Source organism: Pipra filicauda, unplaced genomic scaffold, assembly GCF_003945595.2.
Source record: "Pipra filicauda isolate LSUMZ 115617 unplaced genomic scaffold, ASM394559v2 scaffold362_size804934_pilon, whole genome shotgun sequence".
NCBI classification, from domain to species: Eukaryota; Metazoa; Chordata; class Aves; order Passeriformes; family Pipridae; genus Pipra; species Pipra filicauda.
In genome coordinates, this window is record NW_024104490.1 from 324806 (window position 1) to 343130 (window position 18325).

General features: G+C 39.0%; 1 protein-coding gene across 1 annotated transcript in view; it reads right to left on the reverse strand.

The window, feature by feature from the left end:
- The window catches only part of BNC2 (basonuclin 2), a 329648-nt gene extending 312098 nt beyond the window's left edge, over positions 1 to 17550 (reverse strand). The window contains exon 1 of the mRNA XM_027711939.2: positions 17460 to 17550. Within this exon, the coding sequence (XP_027567740.1) occupies positions 17460 to 17462 (3 nt within the window). The 5' untranslated portion in view covers positions 17463 to 17550. The remainder of the gene's footprint in view (positions 1 to 17459) is intronic.
- Between the last annotated feature and the right edge of the window lie 775 nt (positions 17551 to 18325).

Below are 18325 nucleotides of genomic sequence, written 5' to 3' on the forward strand. Positions count from 1 at the left end.
GAACTTAGACAGGCACTACACACAGACACATTTTTGGGAAGTTCTGAACCACCAAACAAAATTTGGAGAAAGACAGCATGGCAACAAGAGGCCTTCATCTGAAGTGGAAACAACAGACACTTCAGAACACTGGGATTAAAAAAAGTAGGTTATAATTACTATGCATGCAAAAGTACAGTTCAAAAACACCCTCTCCCCAGGTTTAAAACAAACACACACAGATGTCAAGAAACAACCATGAGATGATACACTTAAAATAGTAATGTCTGTTTACAAATTCAAGTTGCTGCTTGGTGGAAACTTGATTTCTATAACATGTCCCCAAGATACAATCTAATACTAAAATTTATCGTGCGGTAGGTCTACTTTCCAATTACTAGAAGTAAGCATACAAGGTATATAATTAGTTATGACACTGGGACAGGCGTACATGTTTCAACACAGACAGAGTTCTGAACAAACTTTTTGGCAGTATATGACAGAAGATTTAAATTGAAAGCTCAAAGGCAGGGTATACTGTATTATAGAAAAAAAAACCCACTCTGTAACTTAAAAAGTTCTCACACCAAATGATTTTTTAAAGGTATGAGCATATTCAGCTGAAACACCCTTCATAAACTGGAGAGAAAAAAATATTGCCCTGAAGCACCAAAATGGGCTGGCTATATTGCAAATTAAGAAAAAGAAACTCAATCCTTTGAATGGTTTCTTTTCTTTCAGTGAAAGGGTGTAATTCTTCCCTAAAGACTATATTATGACAAAACATTTATATAAATCAAAGAAGATTTCTTTAATGACTGTGGGCATGGAATCTTAAATCTGGGATGAAACACTGAATTGTATCAATTCTAAAATAAATTAGGCAAGGATTATACAAGTAGTACTTATCTTGGCACTAAAAAAAGAAAAAGGGAAGAAAAAAGGACATTACTGTCAAAGACACTATCAACACACTTTCAACAGGCAGTCCCTGGGAGGGCCTTTAGGACTAACTTCAGAAGTGAACTCTAAGCAGTTCAATTAGGTATCCAGCCTCTACATGTTTTCATTTAAGAAACCAACAAGACACCAAATGACATATCATGGTCATGTCCATATGGATTAACCCTACGGATGTCTTGTCTCATTCTACAGAAAGAATTAGACTTCAACTAGTGTAAACAAGCTCTCTCAAATGTTTGAAAGGGTCTTCTTACTCTGCCATCTTCCCTACAAACAAGTACTTTAATTTGTCATTTTTTGAATGGGATCCCATGATTGCAGTTTTCTGTACCAGGAAACACTGAACCTGTCTCTGTAAATGAAATTCAAAGTACATAAATTTGTGAGGCAGACATCTTAGAAAGTACGCCTAAAGCTAAAATGATCATAATTGATGGGCTTTTCCAGTCTGGAATTCATGAAGCTAATATTTCCATAAGACACAGTAGAAATTTTTTAGAGTTTTCAAGTGTTTAGAAAACAGGTTTACATATTCTCAATACACAAACCAACCAGGTACTTCAATTTTGGTAATATCTTATAAAGGTTACGAGCATAACACCTCTAATTTCACACTCTCAGACAAACTTCAAGCAAAAAAATATACACTGCCTTTCCAAAATTAATATAGTAATGCTACCTCCATTAGCTTAGGTAACATTACTTAGGAGAGATGAAGTAGCACTGTTGGCAGAAATGCTTCTTCTGTCAGCACACACCATGTCCTATCTAAACAAAATCTGACATTAACTCTTTTTTCCCTGTTTTAGATACTTAACAAAACACACAGCCCTTGTTGAATATCTGGAAACAGTGTGCCTGTGATGTCACACAATATGTTCGTATGATGAAAGAAATAAAATTTTCAGAGACAGGGTTTCCCATGAACAACACACAGCACCAGATGCTATTCCTTCTGAAGCTGAAAGAGTTGTGTTTATTCGTTGATTCATCATCATCACATCATCATTATGGCCAGTCTTCGCGAGCGAAGATTTGGGAAAGGTCTTTACCCTTCGAGCCTGCGCAGTGGATTTTTTAGGTGAGACACAGTGTGCGCTGAACTGAGCCCACCCTTTAATCCTGAGGTTCATCTGCCGGGGCCGAGCGAGCTCGGACGGTGGCAGCGAGGTCCTCAGGACGTAGGTTTGTTTAGAGTGACCTTCTCTTAGATGGATGGCCTTACAGGGCTGACGAGCTCCATCTGCCCGGAGGAGTTCCCTGACCGGGAATCGAATCCAGGCCGCGGTGGTGAGAGCGCCGCATCCTAACCACTAGACCACCAGGGGTCCTCTATTCGTTGATTACAACTGTGGTAACAGGGCTAACATGGCACTTGTGATTAAACCATGTAAGTCTTCCTCAGTTAGAACCAGTACCTTTGCCACCAGCCCAGAAGCAGTCTTAAAAACTTGCATAGTAGCTGGTGGGCCACATTCAGCATTACTTCAGTTCATGGATATAGCAAGAAGAAAAATAACCTAATCTTGGGGAAGAAAAAAATTTGACAGCATCTGCGTACATTCCAAAAGTATCGACCTGCATTAGCCCTGCCAAAATTGTGCCTGCCTCAGCAACTACACCTTTACTTCTCAGTCTTACAAACCAAACAATATTTTTTGAAAACTAGCTTCCTCTCAAGAGAAAGAAAGACTTCACCTTGCATACTTTGTGGGCATTGATGCTGCATGCAAAAGGCACTGGTGCATTTCAAGTGCTGCAAGTAAGTAATAGCATAATGCTAGTATGAATATACACAAAGATAGTACAATTCAGTGCACTCCAGAGTTACAATCCACCTGAGAAAAAACAAATAATAATATAGAGCATTGCACTGAACAACCAGACCAAGTTTTTGCTAAGAAAGGCTGGACCATATGATCCTTGGGGTCCCTTACAACACAGCAGTCTGTGACTATAAAGTTTAAATGTAGATTTTGCTCTATTTAGGAGAAACTTGTATTTTCCAAACATTACAGTATACATTACTATCCTATTTTCTTACTTCACAATCAACATATGAGTACATGGTACACCAATAATATTATGCAGACCACACATTTACTGATATGTATTCAGTCGTGGGCTTTTTAACTCTGGAACTATCACTTAAAATAAAACTGCCCCCCCTCGTCCAGTTCTTACAAGTCGCTGTGCTGGAAGGATGACTGAACTTCTTTTCCAGACAATGTTTTTTCCTCAGTTCTATGAGGTTTTGCATAACTAGCATGGTGACTCAGATACTACTCATGGAGTGCCTGTCTTCAGCATGACATTAAAAAAGCTTCTTGAACATATACCACGATTCAAGTTCCCATGATCCCTTCAGAGCAAAGTGTTAATACCACAGCCCTACCATCTTCCAGCTCTGGTCATTACAACTGGACATTAAGATCATGAAAGCCAAAGGTAAAACACCCATTAATTATTAGAAAACAATTACACAAAGAAGGAACCATCAGGTGATCAGGATACAGACTCACAGTGTATGAGTTAGCTTGCAGCACACATCATGTACATTTACCGACACGGAAACTGAAGTAAACTACATATGATCAGGACAGTAAAAACCAGCTGACAAGCTTTCAGTTCCTACTGAAGGTTACCTTGTTGTAACAGTGTTCAGTAGGTATGTTCACAAGAACCAGGAACTGAGAAAAGCAAAAGTTTATTTCAAGTCAACGTGAGATCTGGTACTGACTGCTTTGATGAGGGAGGATCTGTTCCATTAGCTCACTCTAAATAAACTGCAAATGAAGTTCGTTTACTCCAACCTCAACTGTCACAAATATGCCATGTTTCTGTATGAGTAAGGTACTAGAATGCTCTCTGGTTCAGGCCTATAATTCAAGTTTGTAACACATTTTCTTGACATCTTGGGATGAAATTTCAGTATGCTAGATAACAGAGACTTTTAAGTACCAAAGGCCAGCAATGAGTACAGCACAAACCATCTAACAAAACACCCAATACTTCCACTGAAACTATCTAATACTTCGAAGGCACCAACTTCTACCTTCCCTGAAACTGAGTTATGAAACCTGTGTCTATTTGCATGGAACTCAAAAATTCTGCATACCTATCACAGTGACTGGCAATGCTGCAATTACCTGAATGGTAGTAAAAGAAGTTATCTGCTAAATAGCATGACTTAATTTCAGCTGAGCTTCCATTAACCTTTACATAATTTACGAACTTCTTCTATGTTTTTTACCACTGTGGCACCACATTTTGTCAACAGCTATTATTTCACATTATTTTATGTGTAGCCTCAGTTATAAACACTTATTTAAGACTATCTTACTAGGAACAGCAGTAAGACTAAGGACTTCACAGTCCTGTAGGTTTTTCACAGAAATACAGAGATACTTTCTACGACATAACAATAACTAAACATGCACATTATGAAAACATTCCCATGATAATATAATCACAGTATACTCAATGTATATTTATAACAGCAATATAACCCAACATAAAAGGACTGAAGATTCTCTTTTGCAACCCAATGAAATGCCAGACCATTTCTGTCACTTTATTATGTATGACAAAAGGTATAATGCTGTACTTTTTATGCAATCGTGCCATCATAAATGGAGGTCATCAGACTTCTTAAAGGAGAGGTGATCCCTAATTGAGGTACATTACAGGGATTCTTCTACAAATCCTCTTCTACACTGTTTTTCCAAAGAAAATATACACAAGAGCTGGCCCTTCACAGAATTAGAGAGAGATCAGAGGTTGCTAGCAGGTCTCATTATCATTACTGTAATATATTTATAAGACACAGGTTCACAATACTGGCTTTGGTTTAAGTAATGTTCATGGCAACATATTCAAATCATAGAATAAGATAACTTTATATCTCAAAGGAAACTCAGTGCATTATATGAGAATGTTGAGAAAGAGATTTTATAATATTCAGAACAGATAAGAGAGCTGAAGAACAACAAAGATAAAATAAAAAATGCAAAACTCCAAAAAGAAACCAATATTTGCTAAAATGTACTCCTAAGATTAAAGGGAGGTAAAATATTTGGTTTCCCTTTCAGCAGTGCACTAATTTTCACAGTCGCCTTTTAGAATTGATCTATGTCTTACTTTTACTCAAGAACTAGAAGTGCTCAAAAAGCCTTCTTAGTAACAAAAATTCCAGTTCAGAAAAACCATTATACATACATATATATTTATATATATATTCATATGAATGTATATCATAGAATTAGAATCACAGAATGGGTAAGGTTGGAAGGGTTCATAGCAGGCCATCCAGTTCAACTTCTCTGCTCAAGCAGGGTCATCCCAGAGCACATGGCATAGGATTGTGTCCAGATGGCTCTTGAATATCTCCAGTGAGGGAGACTCCACAACCTCTCTGGACAATCTGTTCCAGTGCACGGTCACCCTCACAGTAAAGAAGTTCTTCCTCATGTTCCTGTGCATCAGTTTCTACCCATTGTCTCGTCCTACTGCTCGATACCACTGAGAAGAGCCTGGCTTCACTCTCTTGACATCCTCCCATCAGATACTGGTAGACACTGATGAGGTCCCCTTCTCAGTTGTCTCTTCCTGAAGCTGAACAGGCCCAGCTCTCTCAGCCTTTCCTCACAAGAGAGACACTTCAGTCCCCTAATCATCCTTGTAGCCCTCCCCTGGATTTATTCCAGAAGCTCCACATCTCTCTTGTACCAGGGAGCAGAGTATTCCAGATGTAGCCTCACCAGGGCTGAGTTAAGGGAGATACCTGAATGGTGTATGTATATACTGTGTAGGGATAGGATGAGGAAGGCGAAGGTTGAGTTCAGCTTGGCAAGGGACATAAAGAATCTCAAGAAGAGCTTCTACAGCTATGTTAGCCAGAAAGGGAAGATCAAAGAAGGTGTACCACACTCCCCTCACCACAATCTCAGCCCCAACTCCACCCCAAGAAAAAAGGCTGGAAAACTGGTAACAACAGATGAAAAGAAGGCTGAGGTACTTAACAACTTTTTGCCTTAGTCTTTAATGGCAACCTCCCTCCACATACCTCTGGAGTGGACAGACCTCACACCAGGGACTGGGGAAGCAAAGTGCTTCCCACTGTAGGAGAAGGTCAGGTTTTTGACCATCTGAGGAACCTGATCATACATAATTCTATGGGACATGAAGAGACGCATCCCACAGTCCTGAGGCTGATGTAATTGAGAAGGCACTCTTCATGATACTCAAAAAGTCATGGCAGTCAGGGGAAATCCCAGTTGACTGGAAAAAGGGTAAGACTGAACTCATCTTGAAAAGAGTTAAAAGGAGAAACCTGTGAACTACTGACCTTGCAACCTCCCCTCCATGCGTGTTCCATGAGATCATGGAACAAACCCTTCCAGAAACTGTGCTAAGGCACATGGAGGACAGGGAAGTGTTTCAAGACAACCTAGAGAAAATCTTGCCTGACCAAATTAATGGTCTTCTATGATGCAATGATTAAATCAGTGGACAAGGGAAGGGATATTGGTGTCTTCTACCTGGACTTATGTAAGGCCTTTGACACAGTCTTCCACAATATTCTTCTCTCTAAACTGAAGAGATATGGATTTGATGGATAGAGTATTCGGTGGATGAGGAATTGGTTGGATGATTGCATCCAGAGGGTAGTGGTCAACAGTTCCATGTTCACCTGGATATCAGTGATAAGTGGTGTCCCTCATGGGTCCATACTGAGACCAGTGGTCTTCATCAATAGCACAGACAGGGGGATCGATTACACCCTCAGCAAGTTTGGAGATGACACCAAGCTCAGTGGTGAGATTGACACACCTGAAGGATAGGATGCCAGAAGGACTCAGACAAACTTGAGAAGTGGGCTCATGGGAACCTCATGAGGTTTAATAAGGTCAGGTGCAAGGTGCTGCACCAGGGCTGGGGCAACCACCACTATCAATACAGGCTGAGGAATTAATGGAAGAGAGCAGTTTGTAGAGAATGACATGGGGGACTTGGATGGATGAAAGGCTGGACATGACCCACTAATGTGCACCTGCAGCCCAGAAAGCCAATTGTATCCCAGGCTGCATCAAAAGTAGTGTGGTCAGCAGGTCAAGGGAGGGGATTCTGCCCCTCTGCTCTGGTCTGGTGAGACTCCACCTGGAGTGCTGCATCCAGCTCTGGGATCTCTCGCACAGAAAAGACACTGACCTGTTTGAGCAAGTCCAGAGGAGGCCACCAAGTTCATTACGGGGATGGAGCACCTCTCCTATGAGGAAAGGCTGACAAAATTGGGATTGTTCAGCCTGGGGAAGAGGTGGTTTTGGGGTGACCTAATGGCAGTCTTCCAGTATCTGATGGGAGTCTACAAGGAAGATGATGAGAGTCTTTTAACAAGGGAATGTAGGGGGGGGTGGCTTCAAACTGAAAGACAGTAGGTTTAGATCAGGCATTAGGGAGAAAACCTTTACTGTAAGGGTGGTGAGGCACTGGAACAGGTTGTCAAGGCAAACTGTGGATGTTCCACCCCTGAAAGTGTTCAAGGCAGGTTGGATGGGATTTTGAGCAGTCTGGTCTAGTGGAAGGTGTCCCTGCCCATGGTTGGGGGGTTGGAACCAGATCATCTTTAGGGTCCCTTCCAACACAAACCATTCTATGGTTCTGTGATTTTGCTTGTTACAAGGCTAAATTTGTGCTTCTCTGTTATAAACTTAACATCACAACAGCAAAAACAATCCTGAAAACTGATTGCGTTTAAAAGCGAAGATGAATAGTTGTATCCCTCACACCCTTGAGGCTTAAATCTATAAACATGAGGACAAAAGCAGTTCTCTTGACTCCACCACTCAGCAAGCTTCTCTCTTGAAACCGACTGATCTACTGTGATTAGATTCTTCGTGGGTCTGGCAATAGCTACATGAGAAGAGTGATTTTTTTTGATCCTCCATGTTTAACAGAGGGAAGACAATAACTGCTGGTATGTTCCACAGGTTTATCTAACACACAAATCCTCTGTAGAGCACAGAGACTTCCAAATGCTTCGCAGAACTCATACATTATGCAAAACTCATCTCACCATACTGCCCACACCTGTGAACCATTTAATAGGAAAAGGACACATACAAGTAACATGAGAGAAACGGAAAGTTGTGCAGAGTTGGAAAGAGGCAAACCTCTTGCTCTGCTGCTAGGGTGACTAGAGATAGAAGCCTTTTGAAGTTCTTCCAACATTGTACTTATCAGCCTCACCCACCCCCTTCTCTGCTATCACTAGCATCACAGAGCCTTTTCACATCTTATTTTTAAAAGACTACTACTCTAGTATTCAAAAAGACTATCAATCAGCAGATGGTGAACCGTTTCTTGCCATTTTCTGACCCCCAAACCAAGCCATGAAGAACCAAGCAACTCACTCTCATCCTGCTACTGTCATACTGACAACATCATTCCAAAAGTGTCTGTTCAGGAACTGAAGAACTTCCTGCTTACGAAGAATCACTTGATATCACAAATCCTTTAAATATAGCAGCTGATAAGTGAAATTCACCACTGATATGCAAAGTAGTACAAGTAACATGTGCATAAGAAGAAACAGAGAAGACTGTAAGTTACATTACAAAAGCAGAAGTTAAAAAAGAAACACACTTTAATTAATGGAATAAAACTCTTTAAATCACACATCACTGATTTGCTATTGCTTCCTGTTCCTACTTAACTTCCTTGCTGTCTTACTATTTGAATTATATCAGCTTAAATTTAAATTCACTCAGAAGCCTTAAGTTACATAACATACACAATTTCACACATTGCTTTTTAATATTTGCACCAAAGTGTGAAGAAAATCTTAATGCCAGTTTGTGTACTGAAAAACATAAATTACTCAGCCTCTTCACATTGCTTATAAAATCACTTAGCCAACTGGCTTGTAGTGTCATTTATTTTGATCAGGTATATTTTATGCGACATCAGAAACAAGATATCTTCAAAAGCCAGCTCAAAATATAGCTGATAACTGAAATACAGTCATGGTACAGCACAGAACAAAAAAGTTTTCACTATTACTTATGCAGTATTTACTCTTTTTTTCTAATTCTTAGCATCTTTAGCAGAACGGCAAAACATTGTCCATCATGCTCTCTAGGATTCTGCACAGAATCTCATTCTGGAGAGTTAAGTATTATCAGTAGACTTTTAGAAGCATATAATTGGTATCAGAACGATATAAAAGCACTGCCCAACTGTATTGTAGACTATAAACTACTGTACATAATAATAACTCTTCAGACATACAGATGGGGTATTAGTCCATTTGCTAGTACTAGGAATATATTCGTAACTTCACAGTGAGATGAATAACAAAATCTTTCTTTAACAAAACTGGCACACTGCTAAAACAACGCCAATGGAGTTAGACCAGTAAGAGTTTATCAAAACAACTACATGAGTAATTACTTTGCAATGAAAATTGATGCGTCTTAACAATAAAAGGGGAAAAAGCACTTTCAGGAAAATATTTTCTTCAGTTAAAAAATGGCACTAATCAGGAGTTCCAAATTAATTTACCTGAAATTTATTGAACCTCAATTCAATTTCAAACTAGTTTTATTGAAAAAAATCACTAGGCTAGTTGCAGTAAAGAAAATTGGTTCATCATGCTGAGCACATCTTTCTAAATGTCAAATGCTACATTTCAATAAGAAAATTTATTTGATTCCTAAGTGGCCCTTTCATCTTTGATTTGGAAACCATGTACTAAGTTTTAGATTCATCAAAGCTAATATCAGTCTAGTAATGAAAGGATGTTTTAAACTAAGGGTACTTGTTTCAGCTCATGTCTGAAGATTTTGTTTCCTTAAATATTTGTCTTATTCAAATAAAAAAATCTAATAGCTTCTCTTTTAATTTGAGGTTAGTAGAATTCAGTATCAGCGTTACAAATGTTTCCAGTGTTTGAACAAGAAAAATAAAAAGATTACTTTTGCTGAATTTTCTCTTAAACACATTTTCTTTGGGTGCACTTGTTCCTACAATCAGCCACTATACTGCTGGTCATTTTGGATTCTATCTTATGAATTAAAGCAAAAGGTGCAGCCACGCTTCACTTCTTTAATATCACAAACGTAAAGAAGACCTAGAAAGCACGAAATTCCTATTAATAAATGATGACCACTCATACTTTCTGATGATGTCAATCTAAACAGTTGAAATAAGGAAGTTATAAGAATTTTCCTGTTGCCCACTAGATTTATAATCTTTAAAATCCTCTTAGCGTGCCATATGGAAAGTTCAAAGGAGGTGACGAGGTTTTATTCAACAGTTTCATAAAACTTTAACTCCAAAACTTTAACTCCACTGATTTCGATGGCTTTGCTTCCACCTTCAACCTTGCTGAAAGAATAGGACCAACATGAGACCCTTATGCTTTAGGTAGAACTAAGGGGAATTATTAAATTATAATTTAACTATAAATCTATACGTCTAATTTTGTTTTGACCAAAATCTCCTTATGAAATTCATATGAAGTTGTGTATCACACTATCGTAATACTACTGATAAAAATGTAATTAAAATGCATTCAAAAAGGTCAACTATACAGAGGTCAGGCATAAGCATGTATTTTTTTATTACTGCAAAAACCGAGAGCTCAGAGTTCAGCTGGATTTGGTTAATAGTCAAGGTAAGATGGGCTTCAAGGAACTTCAGAAGCAAAATGTATTCACTGGATTAAATGGAGGATGTGCCTTAGCACAATGAGGAAGTAGTGTCACAACTAATAACTCTGGCTCTTCAGGCAGTAAGTGTAGAATAAACTACTTAGATGCACCCAGATATTCTCAGCCAAATTTATGCTTCAGAAAGGACTATGAAAATCAAGAGTGAATCTGAAGTTTTACTAGCAGGAATATTTCAAAATGCATTGCAATTTGTATTTGCTTTTTTGTTTTCAAGTAATGTGAAAGATTTCCAGATTTCAATCCAAAAATGAGTAAAAAGAAACACTAGTCATAAAGTGTATTATGGGGACTACTTCAAGTACACTTAAGCTTGGCAACTTAAAAGTGAAAAGCAATACATTTCTAAGTTACAGAAAACATTCTTCCCTTGTAAATGGCACTTAAATGAAACTAACATGATTGACAAGTACCTTACAAGCAAGCCTTGGCAGCACTTAATGAAACTCCATCTCTTTGCCATTTTAAGTGAAATTCCTTCACAACTGTTTGTCTTTGCAATAACTCCTACAAAGCTCATTAGTGCCAGCCTTGGTTTATCCCCCATGTTGTGCATTTATCCCTGGGATGCATTATCAACATGTGGCACATGTCCCTGACATGCACAGAAGAGTTGCACTCCAGGATAGCAGCATGCGTGACAATAGTGTTGACTCTTACTCCTTTATGGTTGCTGGGATGTAACTGAGAAATCTAATAACTGTGACAGTGGGCCTTTAGGTTTCTCCTTGCCTTTCCAGACAGTGAAGCTGCACAGACACTAATGAAAGGTTAAATGAATAGGAATAGCTGACAAGAGGTACAATAAAGAAGGGACTTGGTAATCCACAGACACTGAGCAGAGATCCTTGGCTCAAGCAGAGAAAGGACAGCACATCGTCAAGTCACAATATTTAAAACAGCTTGCTATACACAGAGGCTTTTGTGTCTGGGTACATGTCTGGCTTTGGAAGAAAAAAAAGATACTGAAAAGAAATTTCAGCATGGGGCACTTCAGCAAATGTCAGGTCACAGAAAGGGAAAAATGTTTTCTGTTTGCTGTTACATCTCTGTATTCAACAGCAAAGAGCATTGACTAAGAACACAAATATAAGTTTCAAAATAATACATATTTTACAAATGTGATAAAGTTGCAACATTGATTCAGTATGATTCCAGCTGACAGCATAACAGGTGTTGTACATACACCCAGCTTCATTTACACCTGATAACAGTTAATAATACGGCTTGTATACCCCTAAAATTTTCCCCACAGATGAAGATTTTCTAACAGGCCTAGCTTCTACAGTTGTACATGCAGCAGAACAGTAGACCTAACCAATTGTAATACACTGCAAAAACATAGCTAAACCTCCAGACAGTGCACCAGCTCATGGTGACTTAAAAACTTTTTAGTGGTTAGCTTATGGCATTTTGATTTCACTTGGCTTGTAACTTACAAATCAGCATTATGAACATTATGGTTCTTATAATTAAAAATAATTGCAATGCCCAACATGGTTTTAAAACTTATCTAGCTTTTCATAGTTTTCTACAAAAATGTGATTTAAGTACACAGTAAGTCATTAAAAAAAAATTAGAGAGAAACTCTCAAAAGAACTCTCTAAAGGAACAAATCAGAAGCAAATCTGATTATTAAATGAATTTGTGTGGGTTATTTTTACATAAAATATTTCAAGAGACAAGTACTGAAACAGATGCTGCAGATGAAAAAAATTCTCTCTCAAAATCCTTGATTTACCTGGAATAAGAAAAAAAATATTTACATATATAACTGAAGTATAAAATATACATATTTATAATACGTGGTGAGAGTATTATAAAAAGATTCTAAGTGAGAGAATCTCTTTGAAAAACTACATTAAATTACAGCAGAACTCCTGAATGTACTAAGATTCTAATAATCAACAAATAAAGCGTTCTACTAGCACAGCGTATAATGAGAGCTACTGTGTGAAAAATAAAGAAGACAAAGTTGGTAGTTTATCTCATTGGATTATACAATTTACTTAAATGGCAAATAAGTTTGTCCAAAGTAATACTTATAAAAGTTGCCATATAAATATTAAGCAACAATTATGATCAATGAATTTTTAGAAAAAATATGCCAGAATTCAGGTGGGATGAAAATGAAAAAGAATATGAGGTTTAGACAGATGCTTTTTATTAAGTCATATTAAATGCTATTCCTCTAAATTAAGTACAAATTCCTGGCTAGATTAGGAAGTGACACACATTTCCAGAATGACATATATACTGTCTGTTTTGTATTTTATGAAGAACCTTTTGTATTTCTGGACATGCATATTTTTTTCCTAACACATACTAATAGCGGACATTAAATCAAATTAAATCATTAAATCAAAAGCTCTGTGCAAACTAGCAGACTGAAAGTCAGGACTCTTCCATTAAACAATATCCAGCAAAGAAATTATAGTCACATTATAGTGACAGTGTCCAAAGTGCAAAACGGAAAGGGACACTGCCAGAAACATCCACCTCTGAGACAAAAACAAAAAATAAAAAATTGGTTTTTGTATAAAATCCAACGTTTTACTTGGACTTTTTGAAATGTAATTGCTTTGCTGTTGGTAATTTCTGTTTTGTTTGAAATTGACAAGATCTTCAGTCAGCTGCAAATCCCACTGACATACACATATATGTAAAACAGAGTAATTACATGTCAAAGTCTAATTTCTAGATCTTTGACCCTGAAAAAAAGTTAGGAATCAACCCTCCCTTATTCAGACTATTTTTCCCCTTTATTCTTGCCTATGGCATATCTAATAAAATCATGAAGCTCCCTCTAGCTCTGCAGAAGAGCTTAACTGACCAATGATCCTGTACAGTTCCTTTCCACTTTCAAAAGCAACACTGAGAGTGAGAGCAGTATTTCCCTTACATAATAAGTGTTCTTGTTTCCATGCAGCAGTGTTTTCAATTCTACAGCTTGAAAGGATATGGATAATATGTGAGAACATCTGCTACGAAATACAGAAAATTAAATACAGCTTATTATTCTTCAGCATACTAAAGACCCTCTTAATCATTTCCAACTTACACTGTATTTACCAAATTCTGGTTTGAAATCTTACATTGTTTGACAACCTAATCATGTACGTATTTAAACACACACACACACACATACACACCTCCATTCCACCTTCCAATTACCAAGTGCGAAATCATGTAAAGAAGACTCACAGCTAATACCATGGCTCCATTTAGAGACCAGATCTTAAGTACAGAGTGTCTTAGTTAAAACTAATTTGTTTGTATATGCTGGTTTTCCAGAAAACCAGTAATGCCAGTGGTAATTTGCTGACTGTATTTTCACCTACCATAATATTTACACACACCATTTGTAACGGCTTTTATTGTTTAATCTCCATTGCATTTCAGTATTGGATACTATAGAATTACAGTTATTTAGCAGGCTGTAAATAATGGAGTTGGCATGTGCAATTGATATTTAAAATGTCTTACAACAACTGTAAAAGCCTCATTACAGACTAGCAAATCATTTCTAACAAGCAAGTTCAACTTACAAACACCAAAGCAAAACTGTAGTCTATGCTGCAAGCATGTTTGTTTTATTTAAGTGATACACATTTAATGAGGTGTGCAATGGACCATCCATACAAACTTTAAATAAGAAAGTGAAGTTCCAAAGTAATATGGCTATTGTGAAGTTTTTAAAAATAAAACCGAAATAATAAAAATAAAAGGAATTCTGAATAACAACAGAAAGAATAGCTTACTTTCCCCTCCCCCCTTTATAAGCTAGTGTCCAATTTCTTCTTTTCTGAACAGCTGTATTATCCAACTTAAGTTGCTCTGCTAATTTCAGTCCCACAAGGACTAACTTGGAAGGCAAAAAAGTACTAGAAAAGATCAATTTGCTGGGAAAGATCAAATGAGAAAACTGTGGGGACAGCACCAGGTCAGAGTATGAAGAACTAAGCAGACCTGTTCTTCATTAACTTAAGCTCTCTTGGGATGTCACACACTACCTGTCCATGGGCTTATTGAACTGCCTAACCATCATCTCTGTACCATTCTTCTGGGCCCAAGTGAATCATATCCTGCTGCTGACAAGTTAGCAGGGGACTGCGGCTGCAACATGAAAGTAGTTTTCTTTCTTGTCTAAATCAGGCAGATTTTTGAAAAGAGGACACAGCACTGACTCGTGACATGGCAAGATGAAATGAGAGGTCTGGGCTGGTCTTCAAGCTGTGTAGATAAAAGTAATCAAATAACACTCCTGGAATGCAAATTGGCATTCTTGACTGCAGCAATTGCACAACCATGAAACATCTCTGACAGCAAGCAAGATTAGGACAAAATGTTATGTAAAGCACTGAACTCAAAAACTCACTAGAAAATTCAAACTGTAACACTTACATTTTAATATAGCAATAGTCATCTCTGCTTTTGTCTGGTTTTTTTACTTTGTTTACTGTAATCACATACTCGTCTTTCCAAAATGCCTCAACAGTAAAAAGGTAATGTGATTAAAAGCATAGATCTGCTTTTTTCCCCCTAAAATGCAACACAGTTGCACTTTTTACAAAATAATGTACCAAAGCAGGGTTTTTCAATTATATGTGCAAGATGTGCGCTTAAGGAGCACTTTCAGAATCCCAAGCCTTAAAGAGTTTCAAAATTTGCTCATAACAAATTAGTTTATAATTTACACTTACAATTTTCTGCATCTGGATCAGGTAAAGGTGAATCATTTGAAATATATAGTAAATTTTAAAATTCATGTGCTTTAGGAATTTAAACCAGAACATGCATAGAGCTAAATGGTTCATTAATACTGGGCAGCTTAAAATGAAACTACAGTGTATCAGACAGCTCAAATGCCCCATTAAATTTCAGATTAAAAATATCCTGCAATTTTAAGGGCAAGGAAAGTTCCACATACTTTTACAGGAACTTGGTATTCTTGTGCAGATCTGCTGATCAGGTTTATTAAATATTACTGTCTGAAAGGAACTCAGTAATTAAACTGCGAACATTTGTACTCTGAAACTATGAAAAAAATGCTACCCCATTTTAAAATTCATCTAAGGAGATGGGTTATTATACAGAGGGGAAAATGGAAGATAATGAAAAATAAAAGCCCCCTTACAATAAAAATATATTTCAATGACTGCTATATACAGCTAACGTACAGATTAAGAAAAGAAATATGTAATAACCTGCTTTGATTTCATACTTAAAAATAGCTTCAAACCATTTTAACTGTCAGCTAGACACACACACAAAAAGACACTCATTGCCACTTTAATCCTGGGTACACCAGATTACTACATGATGTCTTTTGTGCATCAGTTTTACAACAGCTTGACTCTAGGGTAAATGGGAACCATCATAAATCGCATGCTGCTTTCAAACCCACTTTAATTTCTGTCAGCATTACTGTAACCACAGTCCTGGGCACATGCTGCTTTTTCCCCCTCCCCCCCCCCCTTTTTTTTTCCTTGTTGCCTACATTTGACAGTTGCATCTCCTACACTCCAATTGTGGCTTTGATCACTGAAACAAGACATGTCATGTTAGGGAGAGAAGAGAAAAACACAAATGCTCCATCGCAAAGTCCCTTCATTCACACAGACATACACTCTACCTATAGTTTGAGTGCTGTGTATACATATCTGTAGGTATGCAGGCATAAACATATACATATGTAAATATACACGGATATATATATATATATGTAGACACACGTGTGTGTGTGTGTGCATATGTATGTGTGTATTCAAGGCACACAAGACAAGTCTGTAACATCCCTGGAGTGCGATGACAAAAGCTGACTGAAAGCAGAGCGGTAGTCAAACAGTGACTGGAAATATACTACTTCATTGAATATGGGCTGGTCACTGTTCATCACTAAGGTTGATCCACGTGTTAATTCTAACAGTTACCATTCTGCAACGTTAAGTGCAGTCTTAAACGAGCCTGTCCTTCGCAGCTGCTAACCTACCCTCACATGACGACCCAGAAAAACAGACTTCAGTAAAATGAGGTCCTCGGTCATTTCGATTTTTAATTTTTAAATTAAAAGGTCGTGAAAGCGTAAACCCTGCTTTGCAGACCTCCTGCTGTAAAGGAGACGGGCGTTTGCACAGCACGTGAAATAAGAAGCAAAAACTTGTTCGAAGCTGGTTGGGGGGTCCCCCTTCCCTTTTACAGTCAGGGCATCGGCACAACTCTGTTCGGTTAGCAATCGCTGATTGGAGAGGTGCAAACTGCAAGCACATGCACAACAAAAAGAAAAGAGTTTCGGAGGGAAGGTGGATTTACACTCCTGTCTCCCTGCCGCAGACGTTGTTTCACACGCAAATACACAACTCCTTCCAGGCTCTCAAAGATTACCTTTACATTGTGTGCAAACCTTACTCATTTCCTAGCAGAAGGTGGTGTCCGAAACAGATAGACCACCGTATATCCGATTCAACCACTCCACTCTCCCTCCGTCCATACTCACTTTTTTTACGCTAGTGAAGGCAAGGAGGCGGTAAAAAAGCATGTGGTCATCCCATTTCAACCCCCCAAACTCAAAGTTTACCACAGCCTCTTGGGCATTTTTACCCCAATCCACGCAGCACAGAGCTGATTTATTTATTATCCTTCTCCTTTGCTCGGCTGCTTGCTTATTTGAAGACTGAAACACACCGATGGCGAGCAGGGCTGCTTGTGTTACTGCACAATTTATTAATCAAATCAAACCAAAGTAAAGGCTAGAATGAAAACGAAAGGCTGCTGGAAACTTCTTACCATCTCTGCATGCTGGTTGTCAAGTGCACCCCCTGTCTCTCGAACTCCTTTCAGCGGCAGTGCCTGCACCCTTCCTTTTGCCTCTGGGCTCTCAGCGCCTCACTCTCTCTCTTTTACCCCCTCTCTTTCCGTCTCCCCCCTTCCGCCCTCCCCCCCCAGGTGATTTAAACTAAAATCGGAGATTTAAAAAAACAAAAATTACTTTCCCTCCCTCAAAACAAACAAATAAACAAACAAAACCCACCAAACCACCACCACCACCAAAATAAAAAAACCCCGGCAGCAGCAGTGAGAGTCTCTCTCTCCCCCCCGCCCTCTCTCTGACTCTTTCAAAACTTCAGCCCCCGAAGTTCAGCTCAAGCAGCAGAGAGAAAGAAAGAGAAAGAGCTTTCAGCGGAGAGCTGGAAATTATGGGAGGAGGGACCCAGGTTCGGGTCAGAGTCTCCACAGGTTGGTTTGTTGTTGTTGGGATCTTTGGCTAGGGAAGGGGAGGCGGCGGGGGAAGGCTGCGAGCGGGTCCGAGAGAGTAGTGCTGCTTCCTCCTAACTCCGCGCTCTCGGGCGAGGACGGCAGGCAGGGAGGCAGAGGGAAAGGGTAAGAGCAGTCGGGGCGTTGAAAAACTAACTCCATCTGCCTCCTCCCTCACCCGCAAACTTTCTATGCCGGCCGGGGGCCGCGGCAGAGACCGTCCGCGCCCAGCTGTCAAAAACACCCAGCGGCCGCCGCCAACTTCGTGGCGAGGGCGGCTAGCGCGGGCTGCCGCCCCCTCTGCCCTCTTTCCCCTTCCCGCTTCTCCGCCCGCCTGCCCCTCGCAGCGGCTGCGGTCCCTCCCGCTGCTTCTCCTCTTCCTTATCGGCTCCAGGCGC